The 17,404-nt window shown below is 41.8% G+C and overlaps 1 protein-coding gene across 3 annotated transcripts in view; it reads left to right on the top strand.

Moving 5' to 3' along the window:
- The window catches only part of RPS6KA2 (ribosomal protein S6 kinase A2), a 330,666-nt gene that overhangs the window by 279,877 nt on the left and 33,385 nt on the right, over window positions 1-17,404 (top strand). For all 3 annotated transcript variants that reach the window (XM_075924624.2, XM_006134512.5, XM_089777328.1), the window contains 3 exons: window positions 5,435-5,537; window positions 12,879-13,009; window positions 15,529-15,654. In XM_075924624.2, coding sequence (XP_075780739.2) covers window positions 5,435-5,537; window positions 12,879-13,009; window positions 15,529-15,654 — 360 coding nt within the window. The remainder of the gene's footprint in view (window positions 1-5,434; window positions 5,538-12,878; window positions 13,010-15,528; window positions 15,655-17,404) is intronic.

Raw genomic sequence — 17,404 nt, 5'->3', positions numbered from 1 at the left:
ATGAAGCCATACTAGAACCAGCAACAGCTCTAAAGCACATGCCAGCAACCCATGCTCCTACCCACAAGAGGGACAAAGAAGCAGCCCTTTGTCTCAGCTAAGGGACACTCTGCTCCAAATTCTTTGGAGGTAGCAGCAGTTACTGAAAGATCTGGACAATACCACTTGGAGGGCCATCCCTGCAGATAAAGACACTTGGATTTCAACTTCATGGGGAGGAAACGGTGTGCATACACCATACTGCTATTTCAGATCTCAAACTATCAGGTTCTTCTTACCAAGTGCAGTTTTGTGAATTACTCCATTTCTGAACTTTAAGCTTCAGGAGGATAAGGCTCAGTGTCAAACCTTTACTGACAAGTTCAAACTAGTGGCAGAACCCCTCCAAAATCAGCAACTGCTATGGCCGATACAGCATCAAGACCCATGGCAACTGCCACTGTGATGGGAATTATAGCTATACTCTGCAAGGGAGCTACATTTTCCCTTTCCCCCTTCCTGTAGAAGCATCCAACCTATGGAACTGGTGTATACAGAACCACATCACCCTATCATCCATCTACCTCTGGGCATCCAGAACTCACTGGTGGACAGTCTCAGTCGGCATTTTGTCACCCACTATAAATGGTAGTTACACAATTCATTATTGAACAGCCTCTTCGCTCAGTGGGGAACCTCACTTGGGACAAGGCAAGCAGGAAGTGCAATATATGCTACTCCAGGGGAGCACAAGGTCAGGACTCCAGGAATGATGCTTGCCTCCTGCCTGGGAGAGATCACTTCAGCCATGCTGTCCCTGCTATCCAACTGCTACCTCCGGTTCTATGGAAGATTTGATTGGACAGAGCACACACACTACTCTCAGAGGGCCCAGACAATTCAGGTTTCCAAACCTCCTATAAATGTCATCCCATCTACCTATCTGCATGTGGAGCTTCCCATATCTCATTACCCAGAAGGTCAGACATCTCAACCCCACTGCTCTTCCTTGCATGGTGTGGTATTTGGATGGGTGTCAAGCCTAGAACATTCCTTCTCTGAAGCTGTGCAAATCATTCTTAATAGCAGAAAAGGCTCCACCTGGAAGTATTACCTAGTCTAGTAGAAATGTATCTCTGTCTGGGCCTAGCAAAAGCATATGTATTCAGAGAGAGCAGATAATTTTCCCTGTTTTGGCCTATCTTCTTACCTGCAAAGTGAAGGGCCTTTCCCTTAGCCTGCTACAGAGTCACCTAGTGGCAGCTAGCAATAGAGGATTGAGCCATCTTTGACCCTCTGGCTATGTGCTTCCTGTGTGACCAGTCATCAATGGTCACCTTCCTCATTGCTATCACCTTGGCCTGAAAGGTAAGTAAACTGGGGACCTTATGGCTGATTCACTTACACAGTATTCCATAAGGATACGGTCTTGCACCTGAAATTCACTCCTAAGTTAGTTTCAGAATTTTATATAAATTCACTTACCTGTTTTTCCCCAAAGCCCCATGTCTCTAGCAAGGAGCAATGACTTAATTCCCTTGGCATGCAGTGGGTATTGGCATTCTACCTGCAGAGATAGAAACAGATCAGGAAATCACCTAGACTATTTGTTGCCATAGCAGAATGAGAATGGGGACAAGCTGTATCTTCTCAAAGGATTTCTAGCTGTATCCTATTCCATTAGTTGGCACAGCTTGTTCCCCGATATGGGGTAATGGCTCACTCTACAAAAGCACAAGCAGCCTCAGTAGAATCACTTCAGGAGGCACCCTGCTTGATATTTGCGTGGCAGCTACACAATGGTACTCCATCCACATATTCACTAGATATTTCCAGGTCTTCACAGCTGATGCATGCTTTGGGAGAGTGGTTCTACCAGCAATTACACCACCTGCATCATTGCATCCTCCTCCACTCTGAATATTGCTTGTTAGTCACTCATAGTGGAACACACATAGCAACTGGCACAAAAAGAAGTTGCTTACCTTGTTAACTGGAATTCATTGAGATGTGTGGTCCCTATGTGTCTTCCACTACCAGCTCTCTTTACCCTCTGCTTCAGTTATGACTATACATGCAATGGAGAAGGACAAGGGAGGCAGTCAATCTACTCTGCCTCTTATACCCTCAATGTGGAGCATGCGGAGAGCAAGGGCACAGACATGGATTAATTAATGCTAACTGAAAGAATTTGCCAGTCTCAGGCGCATTTGGGTGCATGCATAACCACATTAGTATACAGATAGGGATCACACATCTCAAAGAACTCAAGTTACAGCAAGGTAAATAACTGTCCTTCATCATGACACACTGAAGTTGTTACATTACCCTGAATCAAAGGAAGACAATAATATCTCTTTACATAGCTAGTAACTCTGCATAGTTCTGTGTAACAGATAATCAATTGTATCTTTCTGTGACAGCCAACATGGTAGTTCTTTTGTGAAGGTTTTTTTTATTTATTTGGGAGGGAAAAGACTATACAGATAACGGAAGACTGAGAGGCATGTAATTAAATCCTTTTTGTGGTTAGAGAAATAAAATTGATTTTTCCCCCAGCCTATTCTACAGCCATGTAAGATAAATGGGTGTACATTATCGGTCTTGTGCACCTAAATTAGGCACCCAAACTAGCTTCTGAATGCCCACATTGGCTTTTAAGTACTCTGATACCCTAAATGCCACATTGGATAGACATGAAACTGTGAAAATTGGACACAGGGGATTTAATCCTGCTGCCACTGAAAACCAGTGGCAAAAGTCCCATTGCTTTCCGTTGTGCAGAATTGGGGCCACGGTGTCTTGGAACCTACTTAATGAATTGATCTGTACCAAGAGTTATGTCAGGGCCTGACATGAATGACCTGATGGTTGGAGTTCAAATTTAGATTGCTTCATCAATAGGCATGCAGATAAATTTGTCCTATAGAATAAAAACAATAGGAGAACATGTTAACATACTGCATCATCGTAAAAGAATTTTGCATACAATTTTGGGGACATTATAGTAGATAGCAGAACATGTTTTCCTCCTTCCCACCTCCAATTAATATTGGAATATTCTTTAAAATCTAGATGGACAGCAACACTGCAAGTCATTTGGTCTCAATTTGTTGATAAAGTTAGTGGCTCTGATTTAACTTAAATTTTCTGAAAACTGGAGGCTGGTTTTAAGGAAGCCAGACTTTTGACAATCAAATGACTGTTTGTTACTGCGATGTCATTCCCAATTCTCACCATACCCCTTCTTCTATTCCAAGATGTCACTCGGCCATAAACAACTGCTTCATGCTGATGCTGATATTATAATATATAATAGCTTCCCTGGAGGACATTACTTAAGCAAACTGAACTTTAAAATGTTGGACAGCAATGTACCATAAATAAAGCATGTCATATATGACAGTAATTCCCCTATTACATAAATCATATGTTAAAGAGACTCTTCCTGCATATAAAGAGTTGGAAAAGAATGTAATCAGCTCCATTAAATATTCTGAAAACTCAGTTAGCTTAAAAGATTCTTTCCAAACGTTAATAAAGTTGAATTCTGAGCGCTTATTGTGGCTTCAAGGTTAATACAAACATTAGATTTGTGCTTAAACATATTAATTATTGAAGTTGCTCTATTTTAATCATATCAGTGCTTTGAAGTCAGAAGATAACAGTGCTGACGGGGAATATAGTCTGGTGATGAAAACAGATGGCAGGGAGTCAAATCAAGGTTCTTTTCCCAGTTCTGGCATCAAGTGCACTGTGTGATCTTTGCTAACTCACAGAGGAGCTGACCCAAAGCCCACTGAAATCAGTGGCAGTCTTTCTATTACCGTCTTTTCCGGCGTATAGGGCGACTGGGCGTATAAGACGACCCCCTAATTTTTTAATTAAAAGATAGGTTTTCATCTTATACCCCAGCGCCCCTCCACCTCCTTTACTCCCGGTGTCCCTGGTCTGCTGGAGACGGTCCCCAGCAGACCAGAGGCACCGGGAGCAAAGCCGCAGCAGCTTTGCAAAGCCTCTGGGGAAGCCGGCGGGGGGGGGCAGCCCAGGCGCGCCTGGGATGCCCCACCGCCGGCTTCCCCCGAGGCTTTCAAAGCTGCGGAGGGGCTCGGGCAGGGGGGCAGCCCAGGCGCGCCTGGGATTCCCCGCTGCCGGAGCCCCTCCACGGCTTTGCAAAGCCTCGGGGGAAGCCGGCGGCGGGGCATCCCAGGCGCGCCTGGGATGTATACCCGGCGTACAAGACAACCCCCGATTTTTGGGGGATGTTTTTTAACATCAGAGGTCGTCCTGTACGCCGGAATATACGGTAATAGTAGTGGGGTCTAAGTCACACCCAAACACTTTGTTCCTCGGTTTACTCATCTATCAAATTAATTACCACTTCATGGAAAACAGCAATAAGATATTTGGATGGAAGTTGTATAGAGGTGCAAAGTGCTACTATTACTGGTTACAAGTGTAGTCTTCCAAATTTGCTCCCTCTCTCCAATGCAAGTCTGTTTCTATCGCAAGTCCAATGCTCCCTCTCTCCCTCTCCCCAATGCAAGTCTGTTTCTATCGCATGTCTTGTATGGCACCAAGCATATGCATTGTTACCAAATAATAAATACTAATAACAAAGTGGCTCTTTCCCTCAGCACCACCTAACCAAGGCCACCAGTGCTTGGTTCCTACTGCCATCTGCAATTTCATAGATTCATAGAATTTAAAGTCACAAGGGACCATTATGATCATCTAGTCTGACCTTCCGTGCCTCACAGGCCAAAGAACCTCACCCACCCAATCTTGTAATATGTGCATAAGCTCTGGCTGAGTTACTGAATTTCTCAAATCATGATTTAAAGACTTCAAGTTACAAAGATTCCACCATTTACTCTAGTTTAAACCTCCAAGTGACCTGTGTCACATGCTGCAGAGGAAGGCAGAAAATCCCCAGCATCTCTGCCAGTCTGACCCAAGGGAAAATTCCTTCCTGACCACAAATATGGCAATCAGTTAGACCTTGAGTATGTGGGCAACTTGCACCAGGCAAATACTTGGGAAAGAATTATCTGGAGTAACTCAGAGTCTCAAAGTCTCATCACCAGCTGCTGGAAACTCTCTGCAAACTAATACACTCCCTCCCCAGAAAATATTTTGGCCCAACCTTGAAGTGCAGCCCATTCCCAGGTGCACACCTAGTTTGAAATGTTGTGCCATTCTGTAGCTAAAGGATGCCTTTTGTATAGATGGGTCATCATAATTAAAAGTGGCAAAGACTTACTAGGACACAGATTCCAATCAACAGGAGCAGAAGTAGCTGCTACATTCTCAAGCACATCACTCCCTACCAGAGTAGCACATAATTCCCCTGACAGAGGACATGCTAAAGACATGTATAATTCTGTACTTGGACCTGATTGCTACTATGTTATGATGTTATATCCCTGATTGTTCTCTATCCTTGTTCTTGTAGAAACTATACAGAAAAGAAATCAAGCCACCTTTTAAACCAGCTGTGGGACGGCCAGAAGACACTTTTCATTTTGACCCCGAGTTCACGTCACGGACCCCTACAGGTTAGCATCAGTTATGAGATGGATCAGAAGTGATGGATATTTTCTGTTAATAACTCCACCCCCACTGAAGTCAATAGGACTGATCTTTTATGGGATCAGTGGGCTGGGCCTTTCCAGCACCAAACCAGGAGAAAGCTGCCAGTGCTCAGCATTTCTCAGGAACAAGCCCATCGTTATTTTACCAGCTTCTCATTGGGTACATCATCCAGAAAAGGAAAGGTGCCTGACATCTCTAAACTGAAGAAAAATTACTTTGTTTTTACTAGGGGGGTGTTGCTTAGATTAAATAATGTTAACTATTTTAAATAACAATTTCAAAGGATTTGGCAGCTTTGCAAGTTTGTGTGTAACTGTGTTAGGCTGTCTGATTTACTTGTTGAAAGCCAGGACTATTGAATGCCCTAGAACACTCTGACCAGAGGAACATGATGAATGGTAACGGTGATGGAAGGTCATATTCTCTGCTGGCAAAACTCTGGTAAAGTCAATGGAGTTATGCTTGCCCATAGAACTTGGCCCATCACTGCTACATTCTCTGGTTAATGACCAATAAATGCTCCATTTGGGAATGTCGCTCTTAGTTTTATTTATAATTTCCACTTCAGACTAGCGATATATGCTTGGCAGAATATTTTGGGGCAGTTATTACACTTGTGGATTAGTTTTCTGACCAAACAACTGTAGTACCAGTAATCCCCGAAGCACTAGTCACTCTGTGACCTTGGACAAAGCATTTAACCACTCTGCCACAGTTTCTCCTACCTGCCATACAGATACAGTGGTACTTAACGGTGTGCCTCATCAAGATGAAGAGTTATTTTTATTGTTTGTAAAGTCATTGGAAGATGATAAGTGCTGTAGAAAGTTCTAAGTATTATATTAAATTGCAGCCTCTGGCTTCAAGTTTCAACCCCAGTTTGTCCCAAAATTATAATGAGAGTTATAAGTGAACCAGTGGATAAAACCCCTAAAAATGGGTTAGGGCACTTGGACCCAAAGTAGAACTTTTCCATAGTTTTGGTTCAGGCTGATGGTGGTTTTGTTTAAGGTTTCTCTCTTAAAATGTATTCAAACTAGCACCCAAAGCTTGACTCGAATCTTCTTTCATGACATGAAAAATGCTTGTAACGCTTTTATTTTGATCACTGTTTTACACATCCTAATTTTTTTTGTTATAGTCAGGCTGGTGTGGGCTGTGGCAGGGAAAAAGGGAGCTGCATGCCCTACAGGGTACCAGGTATTTTTACACCAGATATCTGCACATTTAATTCTGATTTTTGGAACCTGGATGCACATCTCTGTGAAATGTTGGAAACTTTACAAGCTAGTCTGTTCTTGTGAGATTTGAGGTCTGGCAGCTAGTTTGAAGAAACTGAGATATGTATTTAAATTTTTAAGTGCTTTTGGTGTTCACACTCCGCCAGTTTTATTGGCACGAAAACCACTGTATGCACAAGTGTGCTGAGGAACAGACTTGCATAGTTTATACTACATTTGTTCACAGGCATTTTCTGATAATTAACTGTCAGATTCAATTTGACACTTGGTATGAAACAGATGTACATACCAAGGCAGTGTTTTTAACCCCATTTTACATTAAGGCCCCCTTCCAATGCCAAGCCACAAGTGAAGGTGTGGTTACAGCACAGGAGAAGGCATACCTATGGCTTTAATCTGTCTAGCATAGGTAACCATAGTAGTGAAGTCAGGGCAGCATAGACTTCTGCACAGACCAGCTGCCCCAGTACAGTCACGTTGAAGAACCTGGGTGCATACTTAGGTTACTTACCCATGCTGAAGCCTGTGCCACCATGTCTTCACTATTTTTGTTCAGAAGCTTCAGGGGGTAGCCAAGTTAGTCTGTATAGGATAAACTTAAAAAACAACAAACGGTCTGGTAGCACTTTATAGACTAACAAAACATGTAGATGGTATCGTGAGCTTTCGTGGGCACAGCCCACTTCAAAAACTCTGGTTATCTGAAGAAGTGGACTGTGCCCACAAAAGCTCATGATACCATCTACATGTTTTGTTAGTCTATAAAGTGCTACCAGACCATTTGTTGTTTTATAAGTTTTTCACTATTCTTGTTACCTTTGGTTGCTAGATTAAAGCTACAGTCACATCTTAACTTGCAGTGTAGATGTATCCTTAGTCTAACTAAGAATCAGGCCCAATAATTTAAAAATTAGTGTAAGCGAGATCTATTACCACTTTTAAGATCCCCTTTACACATCTAGAGCAGTGTAAAGGGGCTTACATAAAATAAAAATCAGCCCCTTCTACAATAGTCCTTATCCCAGCACAGTATCTTTGCTTACAAATAAATTTAATTTAGTTAAGAAAAAGAGAGGAAACAGTGAACAATCCCATGGTTCTTGTACATTCATTCTATGGGCCTGTTGACACTGGAAACTAATTAAGCTTCTCTGTTGTGGTTTATTACATTTACTATGAAGCATCTGTAGTGTAGGTCATTATGCCACCCTTTGACTGTAATGTAATTTTACCCTTCTATTCACAATTAATCATCATCATGATCATATCTTAATTTAACGTGATTGATTACGTTCTTGGAGTAAGTGGAATTATATTACAGAAGCCTAGTATTTGTATCAGTTGCTGTTCAAATATTATAGTTTCCTGTCCTTGATGTGCATTCATTAGGATCCAGATTATTCCCTGCAAAGGAGTTGTTTACTTGCTACCTTCTTGCAGCACACACATATAATTTACCTTAACTGTTTTGTGAATATACTTGGACAGTGGGATTTTAGCTAGGTAAGTGATTTGTGAAGCATGAGGTTGCTTAGGATTAAAGAGCTTCCGATAAATATTTGAGTATGTGAATTTGAAAAGCATAAATAAGCATTGAGTACTGTCTGCTTCAATGCAATAGAGTCGATTTTGAAGAGTATCGCTCTGTTGTTCTTCCATTACAGGCAGTCAGCCCACCCGCATGGAGGCCAGAGGTCTATTGCCCCAGGATACAGTGGTTCAGAAGTGCCTAGAGCTCCCAGCCACTGCTACTGTGGCAATGGCACCTGGAATCCCGGGCCCCTTTGAATTGCTGCCAGAGAGCTCAGCCAGGCACTTCACATGGCAGTGGGGGTAGAGGGGGGAACCACAGTCTGGGCAGCACTAAGGGCTGATGGCCTGAGGCCCTGTCACTTCTGGGGGGTGCAAAGCTGGCCCTCTCCAACCTTTCCCTTTGCCCATTCTGATTGCAGGACAGACTTACATACCCCTCCACAGCACAGCAATTGAAGAATCTATATAATAAAATTCCTTTACAGAGTTCAAGTGCTCTACTGAGTGAATACATACATCAATAATGGATTGAAAAAACATTGTGATGGTGCTTGGACCAGACCAACCTCCCATCATATTTATGTACACCAAATCTTTAGTTGAAGTCTTTTGTTTAATGAACACACTGATCCCCAGATGAATCTGGTTGTTGGGTTTTTTTGTTTGTTTGTTTGTTTTTTAAATAAAGAGCCAGTTGTCTGTGTACCTACTGCATGTACTGGGATGGGCAGATGTAGACTCACTCAGAACTAAAAACCCGCCCCCTGATCGAAGGTGGAGCAATCACAAAGCCTAGACCACAACAAAGATCTGGGAACAGAAGAAGGAGAACACAGGGACCGGATTGGTCATAGGGGCTAATATGAAGACTTCAGAGAGGACATTAAGCAGAGAACCTTGAATCACATCTGCTACATCTGTCAGTGGACATCTCCCAGCGATGTAAGGCAACAAGGGAATGGAAGCAGGACCCACGGTTTAAAATCAGCTTCTCTACACCCAACTCTGGTCAGCTTCTTCCTGTTGGCCTGGTGGATGGCCATCTTAGCCAGTGTCATGAGGAGGTTAACAAGGAAACCTCATGATTTTGTTAGGCCATGGATGAGGTGTGCAGATACAAGGAGATATAGGGGAAAGTGCAGCCAGTACCTCTGGAGGAGGCAGAGAAGGTGCTTCAGCCTGACAAATTCTACATAAATGTATGCTAGGGTCTCCTTCCTGCTGCCAGTGTAGATTTACACTTGCAGGAGTATATTATACAAAAATTGTCTTAATCATAAGAGCACAGTGCATGTCTAATGGGGTCAAACAGGAGCTTGTTTTGTTGTTTCTTTTCTCTCATGATGTGGGCCTTAGGATCATCCCCCTTGTCACTGACAACAAACCCAAACAGTAAGTGCTGTAAAGATGGCCTATAATCTTGGTCATGACAATTCTGTTGCTGAGTTATACTGAGGCTGCCAGAGAGAAATGAAAACAAAGTACAAACATAACCTGTTATTTTAAATGCTGTCAAGTTCTTTCGGAATGAGTTCTCCTGTCTGGAAAATATTTATGTATCAGTTTTGGCCCCAAAATCTTACATTTGAATAATTTGCTGCATCAGAAGTTTTGTGTTGTCTAGGATAGAATTACTAAGAGTCAGGATTCCTAAGTTGTGTTGTGAGCCAGCTATCCTGTGTGACCTTGTCACTTAATCACGGGGTCTGTTTATCTGTAAAATGAGGATGATAATTCTTACCTCCCTCAATGGGGTATTGTTTAGTCTGAGAGATAAATATGCAAGATCAATATGCATTTGAAAGACTAAAATGCATAGTGGTGAAGTTGCTTGGAATTTGTCTAGACTTGTCAGATTAGTTAGGTTTGAAAAAATGTAACTATCATGTTTTAACTAACATGATTTTGAGCTCAGAGTAGACAGATTAACGTCCTGTTTATATACATATGAGCCAGTGTGGTCAACTTTTGCTGTTGGAAATAAAATAACTAGTGTAATTGTTGATGACGAAGAAATTGGCTGTAGATTATGAATTGGTAGTTAGTTTTAAGTAGAAAAGTACTGAAATCAAAGAGTGTGAAGCGGGAGCTGAGTTTTCCTAAGTTTCCAAACACAACAAGGAGTTCAGTGGCACTTCAAAGGCTAACAAATGTATTAGGGTATTTGAGCATAAGCCTTCGTGAGCTACAACTCACTACCTCAGATGCTGAAGAGAAAAAGACAGATAGACAGACAGAAAGCGATACAGAGATGGGACTGAAACATCCGTGCTAATTAAATCAGCTAATTTAATTTAATTTAATTTAATTAGCAGTGATGTCACAATCCCATCTCTGTATCCCTTTCTGTCTGTCTTTTTCTCTTCAGCATCTGAGGAAGTGAGTTATGCTTATACGAAGGCTTATGCTATAATACCGTAATAAATTTGTTAGTCTTTGAAGTATCACCGGAGTCTTTGATTTTGCTGAAACAGACTAACACGGATACCTCTCTAAAACCTACATTTCCAATGTGTTAAGATTTGGTTTTGATTTGTTCATTCCTGCTTTTTATTAACCAGGCTTGTAAAACTGATGCAATTCCATATTCCAGCATCTGATTTTGCAAAAGCCTTGATTCAATGCGAGCATTTGGAAAGACAGCAGTCTCCAAGATGCTGAGAGATGAACAGCTAGCTCAGATCATTTTAACAAACAAATATGACCTTTCTCGCTCTCTGGAGATAGGTCTGATTCATTGTGTTTATTTCTGATGCATGTCACAGCTACGAGTGATCCCTGATGAATTACATACCATTTGCAACCCTGGCTGCACTAACCTCTACAGTGTTAAGCAGATAATTTCCTCTGAACAGGTTTGTCGTCATGCTGCTATCCAAAGAACTGTTCAGAGCATCTTTCTCTGTTCATGATTTTTTACTGCATTTCTGAGGAAAATGTTCAGATAGGGAAATAAGTTACCTTGCCAAGTAATTCCAGTGAACAGCTACGCATGACATGTCCATTGACTTCAGTTAATATTGATACTGATTTAGCAGATGTTGCATAGACAAATCAAGAGCAGTATACATGGCCTAAGGGGATGGGAAACTGGTTGTCCTATGAGTTTTCTACCAGGAGATATTTTAGTATGGGAGGTGTAATTCCTTAACTTTTTTTTTTTTTAAAGTACTTGTTTTGTAATAGGAGGGAGTGTCAGAAAAACAATGAAAGGCAGTAGGAAATAAGTAGGCATAAATAGCATAGGTTTTATAATACCCATCTAGTTAAAATCCAGGGACAGTACCAGTAGATATTACTGAGCCCTGTTGTTTGCATTGTTTAAAAATGTTTATAAGTGTGTGTTTAAAAATGATAAATAAATCTTTTTCCCCCTTGTTGTGACAGGTTAATTCTTGGGCTGGCTACCAGAGAATGTTGTATGGGGGTGTGACTCAGAGGGCAGAAGGATTTAAACTTTCAGACTCAGATCACCCCCTTCCATGGGTTTTACAATGAGAGAGGTTTTTAGGGAAAGAAATATCCGTGAGGATCCCTTCAAAGTTTGGCCCAGTTGGTCCATCCAGGGGTAATACCCATTCCTTACATGTCCCCTCTGCATAGAATAGGTGACTGCTCTTACCCCTAAACTTGATACATTTCAACTGGGCCAGGAACTACAGTGCAGAGGCATCATATGTCTGCAATTGCTCCAGACTGGTGGTTCCTGCTACTTCTCTGACCCTGAGACAACACATCTCCATTCATGCTACTCTACATTCTTTGTAGCTGTGGCAATTCCCAGGCCTCAGGAACAAGGGTCTGTGGGGATGACGGGGAATTCAGTAGAACCTTGATTTTTACAAACAATAGTCTTAACAAATAACCATCTTATACAAACCATTTTTTATGACAGCGGATAAAAAAAACCTCCATAACGATAGTGATGTTAATGAAGAACACGCTGACATCCCTTCACATTCCAATGGCCTCAGAACCTTGGATGGAAGGACAAGAAGGAAAGCCATGCAGTGCGCCAACTTAGACACCACATCTACTATCATATTCAATTTTATGCACGGTTGGATTTTTCTGAATTGAGTTCCCAATTGGTTCATAAAAGAGGGGTTCTGCTGTACAGCTGTAGGTTGTATTTTTTCCTTGGGGAATCTCCACAAGGCCAAAGACAGAGCAATGCTCTTGTCTGCCCACTTTCTCCCAGCCCCTTCCTTCTTGGCATGGACCCCAGACTTGTGGAGTGCTCTGTTGTAATGGTGTGGTGGAAACTGCTGTGCAATAAGACCGCTGTTCAGGAGATCTATGCATAGATGTTCCCCTCTGTGTTTGGATACAGGGCAGGAAGAGGTAGTCCATGCATATCACAATCTTGAGATCATGATAATGAAGACTACAGGTGCCTGATTGCTGATTTAGTGTGGCTTGTTGTTGGATGGCAGTGGTGACCTTCACTGCTGCAAATTTTGTACCATTACTCACTTTCTGATCTCTGTTGGTTCAACTCACGCAGTCATATCCTTGTTTCTTCTGCAGACTCCCCTGGTGTTCCTCCAAGCGCCAATGCTCATCACCTTTTCAGAGGGTTCAGCTTCATTGCATCCAATTTGGTACAGGAGCCTTCACAGCCAGATTTGCACAAAATCACAATTCACCCAATTGTGCAGGTACTGACACTTCGTATTATGCGTCACGTTGGATGAGCAGATAGAGCTGCATATTACATTTGAAACTACCTCAGTCAATCAGCTTATCTATCCCTAATCTAATTTGCTTACAGCCAGCAGCAGGTGCAAAAAAAGGGGGATTTTTCAAAGGCCTTTTTAGTTGTATAATAAACTTTCCTATTTTTTGGAATAAAGAAAATGTGACACTCTCAATTTAATTACTCAAACAAAGTGCACTTCTAAATGCTTTTTAGCCCTGTTATAGTTTTGGCCTTCACAAAATCCCCTAACAATGAGTTTCACAAGTTTAACTGTGCATGCTGTAAAGATGGTCATGTTTGTTTTAAATGTGCTGCCTATTAACTTCATTCAGTGACTCTTGGTTCTTGTGCCATATGATGGGTAAATAACACTTCCTTCCTTGTTCATTTTCTCCACACCATTCATGATTTTATAGATCTTCATCATACCTCCCCTTAGCTGTCTCTTTTCTGAGCTGAACAATCCTAATCTTTTTACTCTTTCTTGGTATGAATGTTTTTCCATTCCCCTAATAAGGTGTATTGCTCTTCTCTCTACTTTGTCCTCTTTTGAGCGCCATCAACCATAACTGCATGAAGTATTCAAGATGTTGGAATAGCATGGATTTATCTGGTGATATTGATATTTTTTTTTCTATCTGTTCTTTACATGACACATAATTAAACCTGTAGAACTCATTGCCTGGGGAAGCTGTGAAGGCCAATGGGGTTCAAAAAAGAACTGGATAAATTCATAAAGGATACGTCCATCAATGACTATTGGCCAGATTTGTCAGGGATGCAACCCCATACTCCAAGTGTCCTAGCCTCTGACTGCCAGAAGCTGGGAGTGGGCTACAGGACTAGGGCACTCAATGATTGTACATTCTGTTCACTTCCTCTGAAGTACCTGGTGGCACTGGCCACTGTCAGAATACAGAATACTGCACAAAATGGACCAGTGCTCAGTATGGCTGTTTTTATCTTTTTCCTAATGGCATAAAGGAGAGTAAGGCCTCCCTTTGTGTGGGCTACACAGACCTTGGATCTACAGGCATAGGAGTAAATGGCACCATGTGCAGGGCCTCTACCTTCTTACATGAACCACAAGAAACAGCCAATAAATGGATGTTCATTGATGTTCCCTCCCCTGCATGCCACTGCAGTAAATTCACATCCCAGCCAGTTCTTTTGCTACTATGAGAAAAGGAAGCAGTTTTTTTGCCCAATGCCCCCTCTTTCCTTGGCTCTTTTGTAAATGGCAAAGTGAGCATCAGCTGTCCGTAAGGATGGTTTCTGCCCATTCGTTCACTGATGCAGATTTGCACGCCAAATAAAGAAACACACAGGAGTGAATGGCACTGCAACCACGTGAACATTGCAATCTGACATGAGGTCTTTTCTGATGCACTTCATAAGGAGTGCCCCTGCTTATCGTATCGGCTTTCATCCTCTTATTATTCTGTGTGCTACAGTGCAGTATAATTTTATATAGCTTGTTTTTTGCAATAATAGCACAAAATGCTTCACAATCAATTGCTGGGGCAGGCGAGAAAATAATTTCATTTTCTGAAAAATGTTGAGTCAGCATTAGGTCTCATTTTTCATGGAGTCAAAAATGAGACTCTTCAAAACTCTGTGGAAAAACAAGAGAGACAGACAATCCCAGAATAGCTACTAACCCAGGGTATGTCTACACTACCCTCCTAATTCGAACTAGGAGGGTAATGTAGGCATACCGCACTTGCAAATGAAGCCCGGGATTTGAATTTCCCGGGCTTCATTTGCATAAGCCGGGCACCGCCATTTTTAAATCCCGGCTAGTTCGAATCCCGTGCCGCACGGCTACATGCGGCACGGAGTAGCTAGTTCGGATTAGAAGCGCGGCACGGGGTTCGAACTAGCCGGGATTTAAAAATGGCGGCGCCCGGCTTATGCAAATGAAGCCCGGGAAATTCAAATCCCGGGCTTCATTTGCAAGTGCGGTATGCCTACATTACCCTCCTAGTTCGAATTAGGAGGGTAGTGTAGACACACCCCCAGTGACTAGGGTACTCACGAGAGACATGGGGGAATCCAGATTCAAGTCTCTCTTCCCTAACCACCATTCTATTTGGTCAGTCTCTCAATCTCTCCTATTGGGGTCGTTCCACTTTGTATAAATATTTAAATATTCATTGGGCTATAGTGTGTGATCAATTTCTAGTGAGAACTGAATCTCTAAATCGCAAAAACATCTCAACCATTGTTTCTAGACACACAATTGTAGTTTATTGAGGAAGGGCACCAATAAAGAAGGAAACACATTTATTTAGGAAGTGGACACAACTTCATTGAACTGAACTTAGATAATATATTTCCTAAGGACAATGGAGCCTTTGTATATGTTTGGAGAGGATGAGCTCAGCAGGCCCTTTATTGTCGCTGGCCAGGATTCCTCTGTTATATGGTTCCATAATGCTTGTCTTCTGATTTCCCTTGTTTTGTCTTTCTCTGCAGCAGTTGCATGGGAACAATATTCATTTTACAGATGGATATGAGATCAAGGAAGACATAGGTGTTGGCTCCTATTCAGTATGCAAAAGGTGTGTGCATAAAACAACAGAAGCAGAATTTGCGGTGAAGGTAAGAAATCATCCCGGCAGATGCAAATGTATGTCGAGGCTGCTCCATTACATTGGGCATCAATCTGGCCACGGACTCATTTGCTTTTCAGAAGGATGGTATGTTGAGTTTTAAGGTTCATCTTTCTGATTTAACCTCAGCAGGTGAAATAGCAGAAGGAAAGAACCTTTCATTCTCATATAGAATATCAATTCAGTCAGGGTTTAGTTTATTGTTAATCATTTCAGCCATTCTCACTGCTACCTAGATAATAGATTTGAACAGGATCTAAATTGAAATAGCTCCCAAATAAAAAAAAAAATAGCGACGTGTACTCCTTATAAATGCAAACTCCCTTGGTTTCTCATTTGTTGTGGTGTATTAAACTAAGACACTGCCTTTGTATAATTAGAAATACTTAGAAAAAGAAATATGCAGCACTGTCATAGTCACCTATGATTAATCAAATTCCCTTCCCCTTCTGTCTCATTAGCATTCAGAGACACTGCTAATGCACAAATGAGAGCAAGTGAGATCCAAGAAAGAATCAAAATACTAATTAAAAAGAATTCAGTTGGATATGAAAGAAAAAGCAAAGAATTTTAGATTAGGCACAGTAATATTGCGAAAACCAAGCCACAGTACATAGCTGCAGCAAAGAAAGCCAGCAAATTGCAATGCTATAAAAAAAAGGAATTACTTTCTAATAGGAAATAATGGTTGCTCTGTGTAATTCCTTGGTAAGATCACAACTGGAATATTAAATTGCAGCATCTGTTGCCTACATTAATTAAAGGATATGCAGATATTAGAGATAGCAAAAGATAAAACTTGCAGGACTGATGGTCTAGAGGGTTTGTCTTCCGAGAAAAAGTTCCAAATATTAAATGTGGTTAGCATGCAGAAGAAAAATAGCTACTAACATAAAAGCTCATGTGTCAGAGAAGTTTTAAGAGGATAACTTGCTTGATTTCAGCTTCAAATAACAAATCATATGACTATTTCCAGAAAGATCTGTGTTCTCCATGTGACTGAAGGGTAGTAGAATCAGGCCCAATGTTCCAATATTCTCTAGACACTGGGTCATGTTGCTGTAGGGGGATCAGATAGCCAGTGGGGTGCTAAGTCAGGCTACCTGCCTGTCCTGGCACTGCAGACTGCGCTGTGCCATAGGAGCAGCCAGCAGCACGCCCGGCTCCTAGGTGTGGAGCGTGGAGCACACAGGGCTCTGCGCACTGCCCCTGCTACATGCCCTAGCTCTGCACTCCCATTGGCTAGGAACCTGCTTTTGTGGCACAACATGGTCTGCGGTGCCTGGAGAGGCAGGAAGCCTGTGTTAGTACCCCTGCTGCACCACTGATCAGGAAACCCCTCCTGCCCCAGAACTGACCCCCCTCAAAACCCAAGCCCCTTCCTACACCTCAAAGCCCTTTTCCTCATCCCCACCCCAGAGTCCACATTCTAGTCACATGATGTTGAGTTGCGGTCATCAATAGTTTTCTTCAACTTGGTCATGAGAAAAAACATTTGAAACCCATTGATCTAGTGGAAGCAGGTACATAGATAAATGTAAAGTAAAGATGGATATTTACTTGAAAATACATTGTAGTACGCAATTCAGAATGTTTGCTGAATGTACAGTATTTGAGGAATGCTACGAAATTACCTTTCTTCTGAGTATTTTCCTTTTGTAAGTTTCCAAATGAATGTGAAACTTTGCTTTGTTTTAAATTGTGCTTTTGCAGGTGGGATGTGAACTAAGATGTATTTA

The sequence above is a fragment of the Pelodiscus sinensis genome, chromosome 3 (assembly GCF_052426305.1).
Source record: "Pelodiscus sinensis isolate ZL-2025 chromosome 3, ASM5242630v1, whole genome shotgun sequence".
Taxonomy (NCBI): Eukaryota; Metazoa; Chordata; order Testudines; family Trionychidae; genus Pelodiscus; species Pelodiscus sinensis.
The sequence above is the reverse complement of the archived record's forward strand: the minus strand, read 5'-3'. Positions and strand labels throughout refer to the sequence as shown.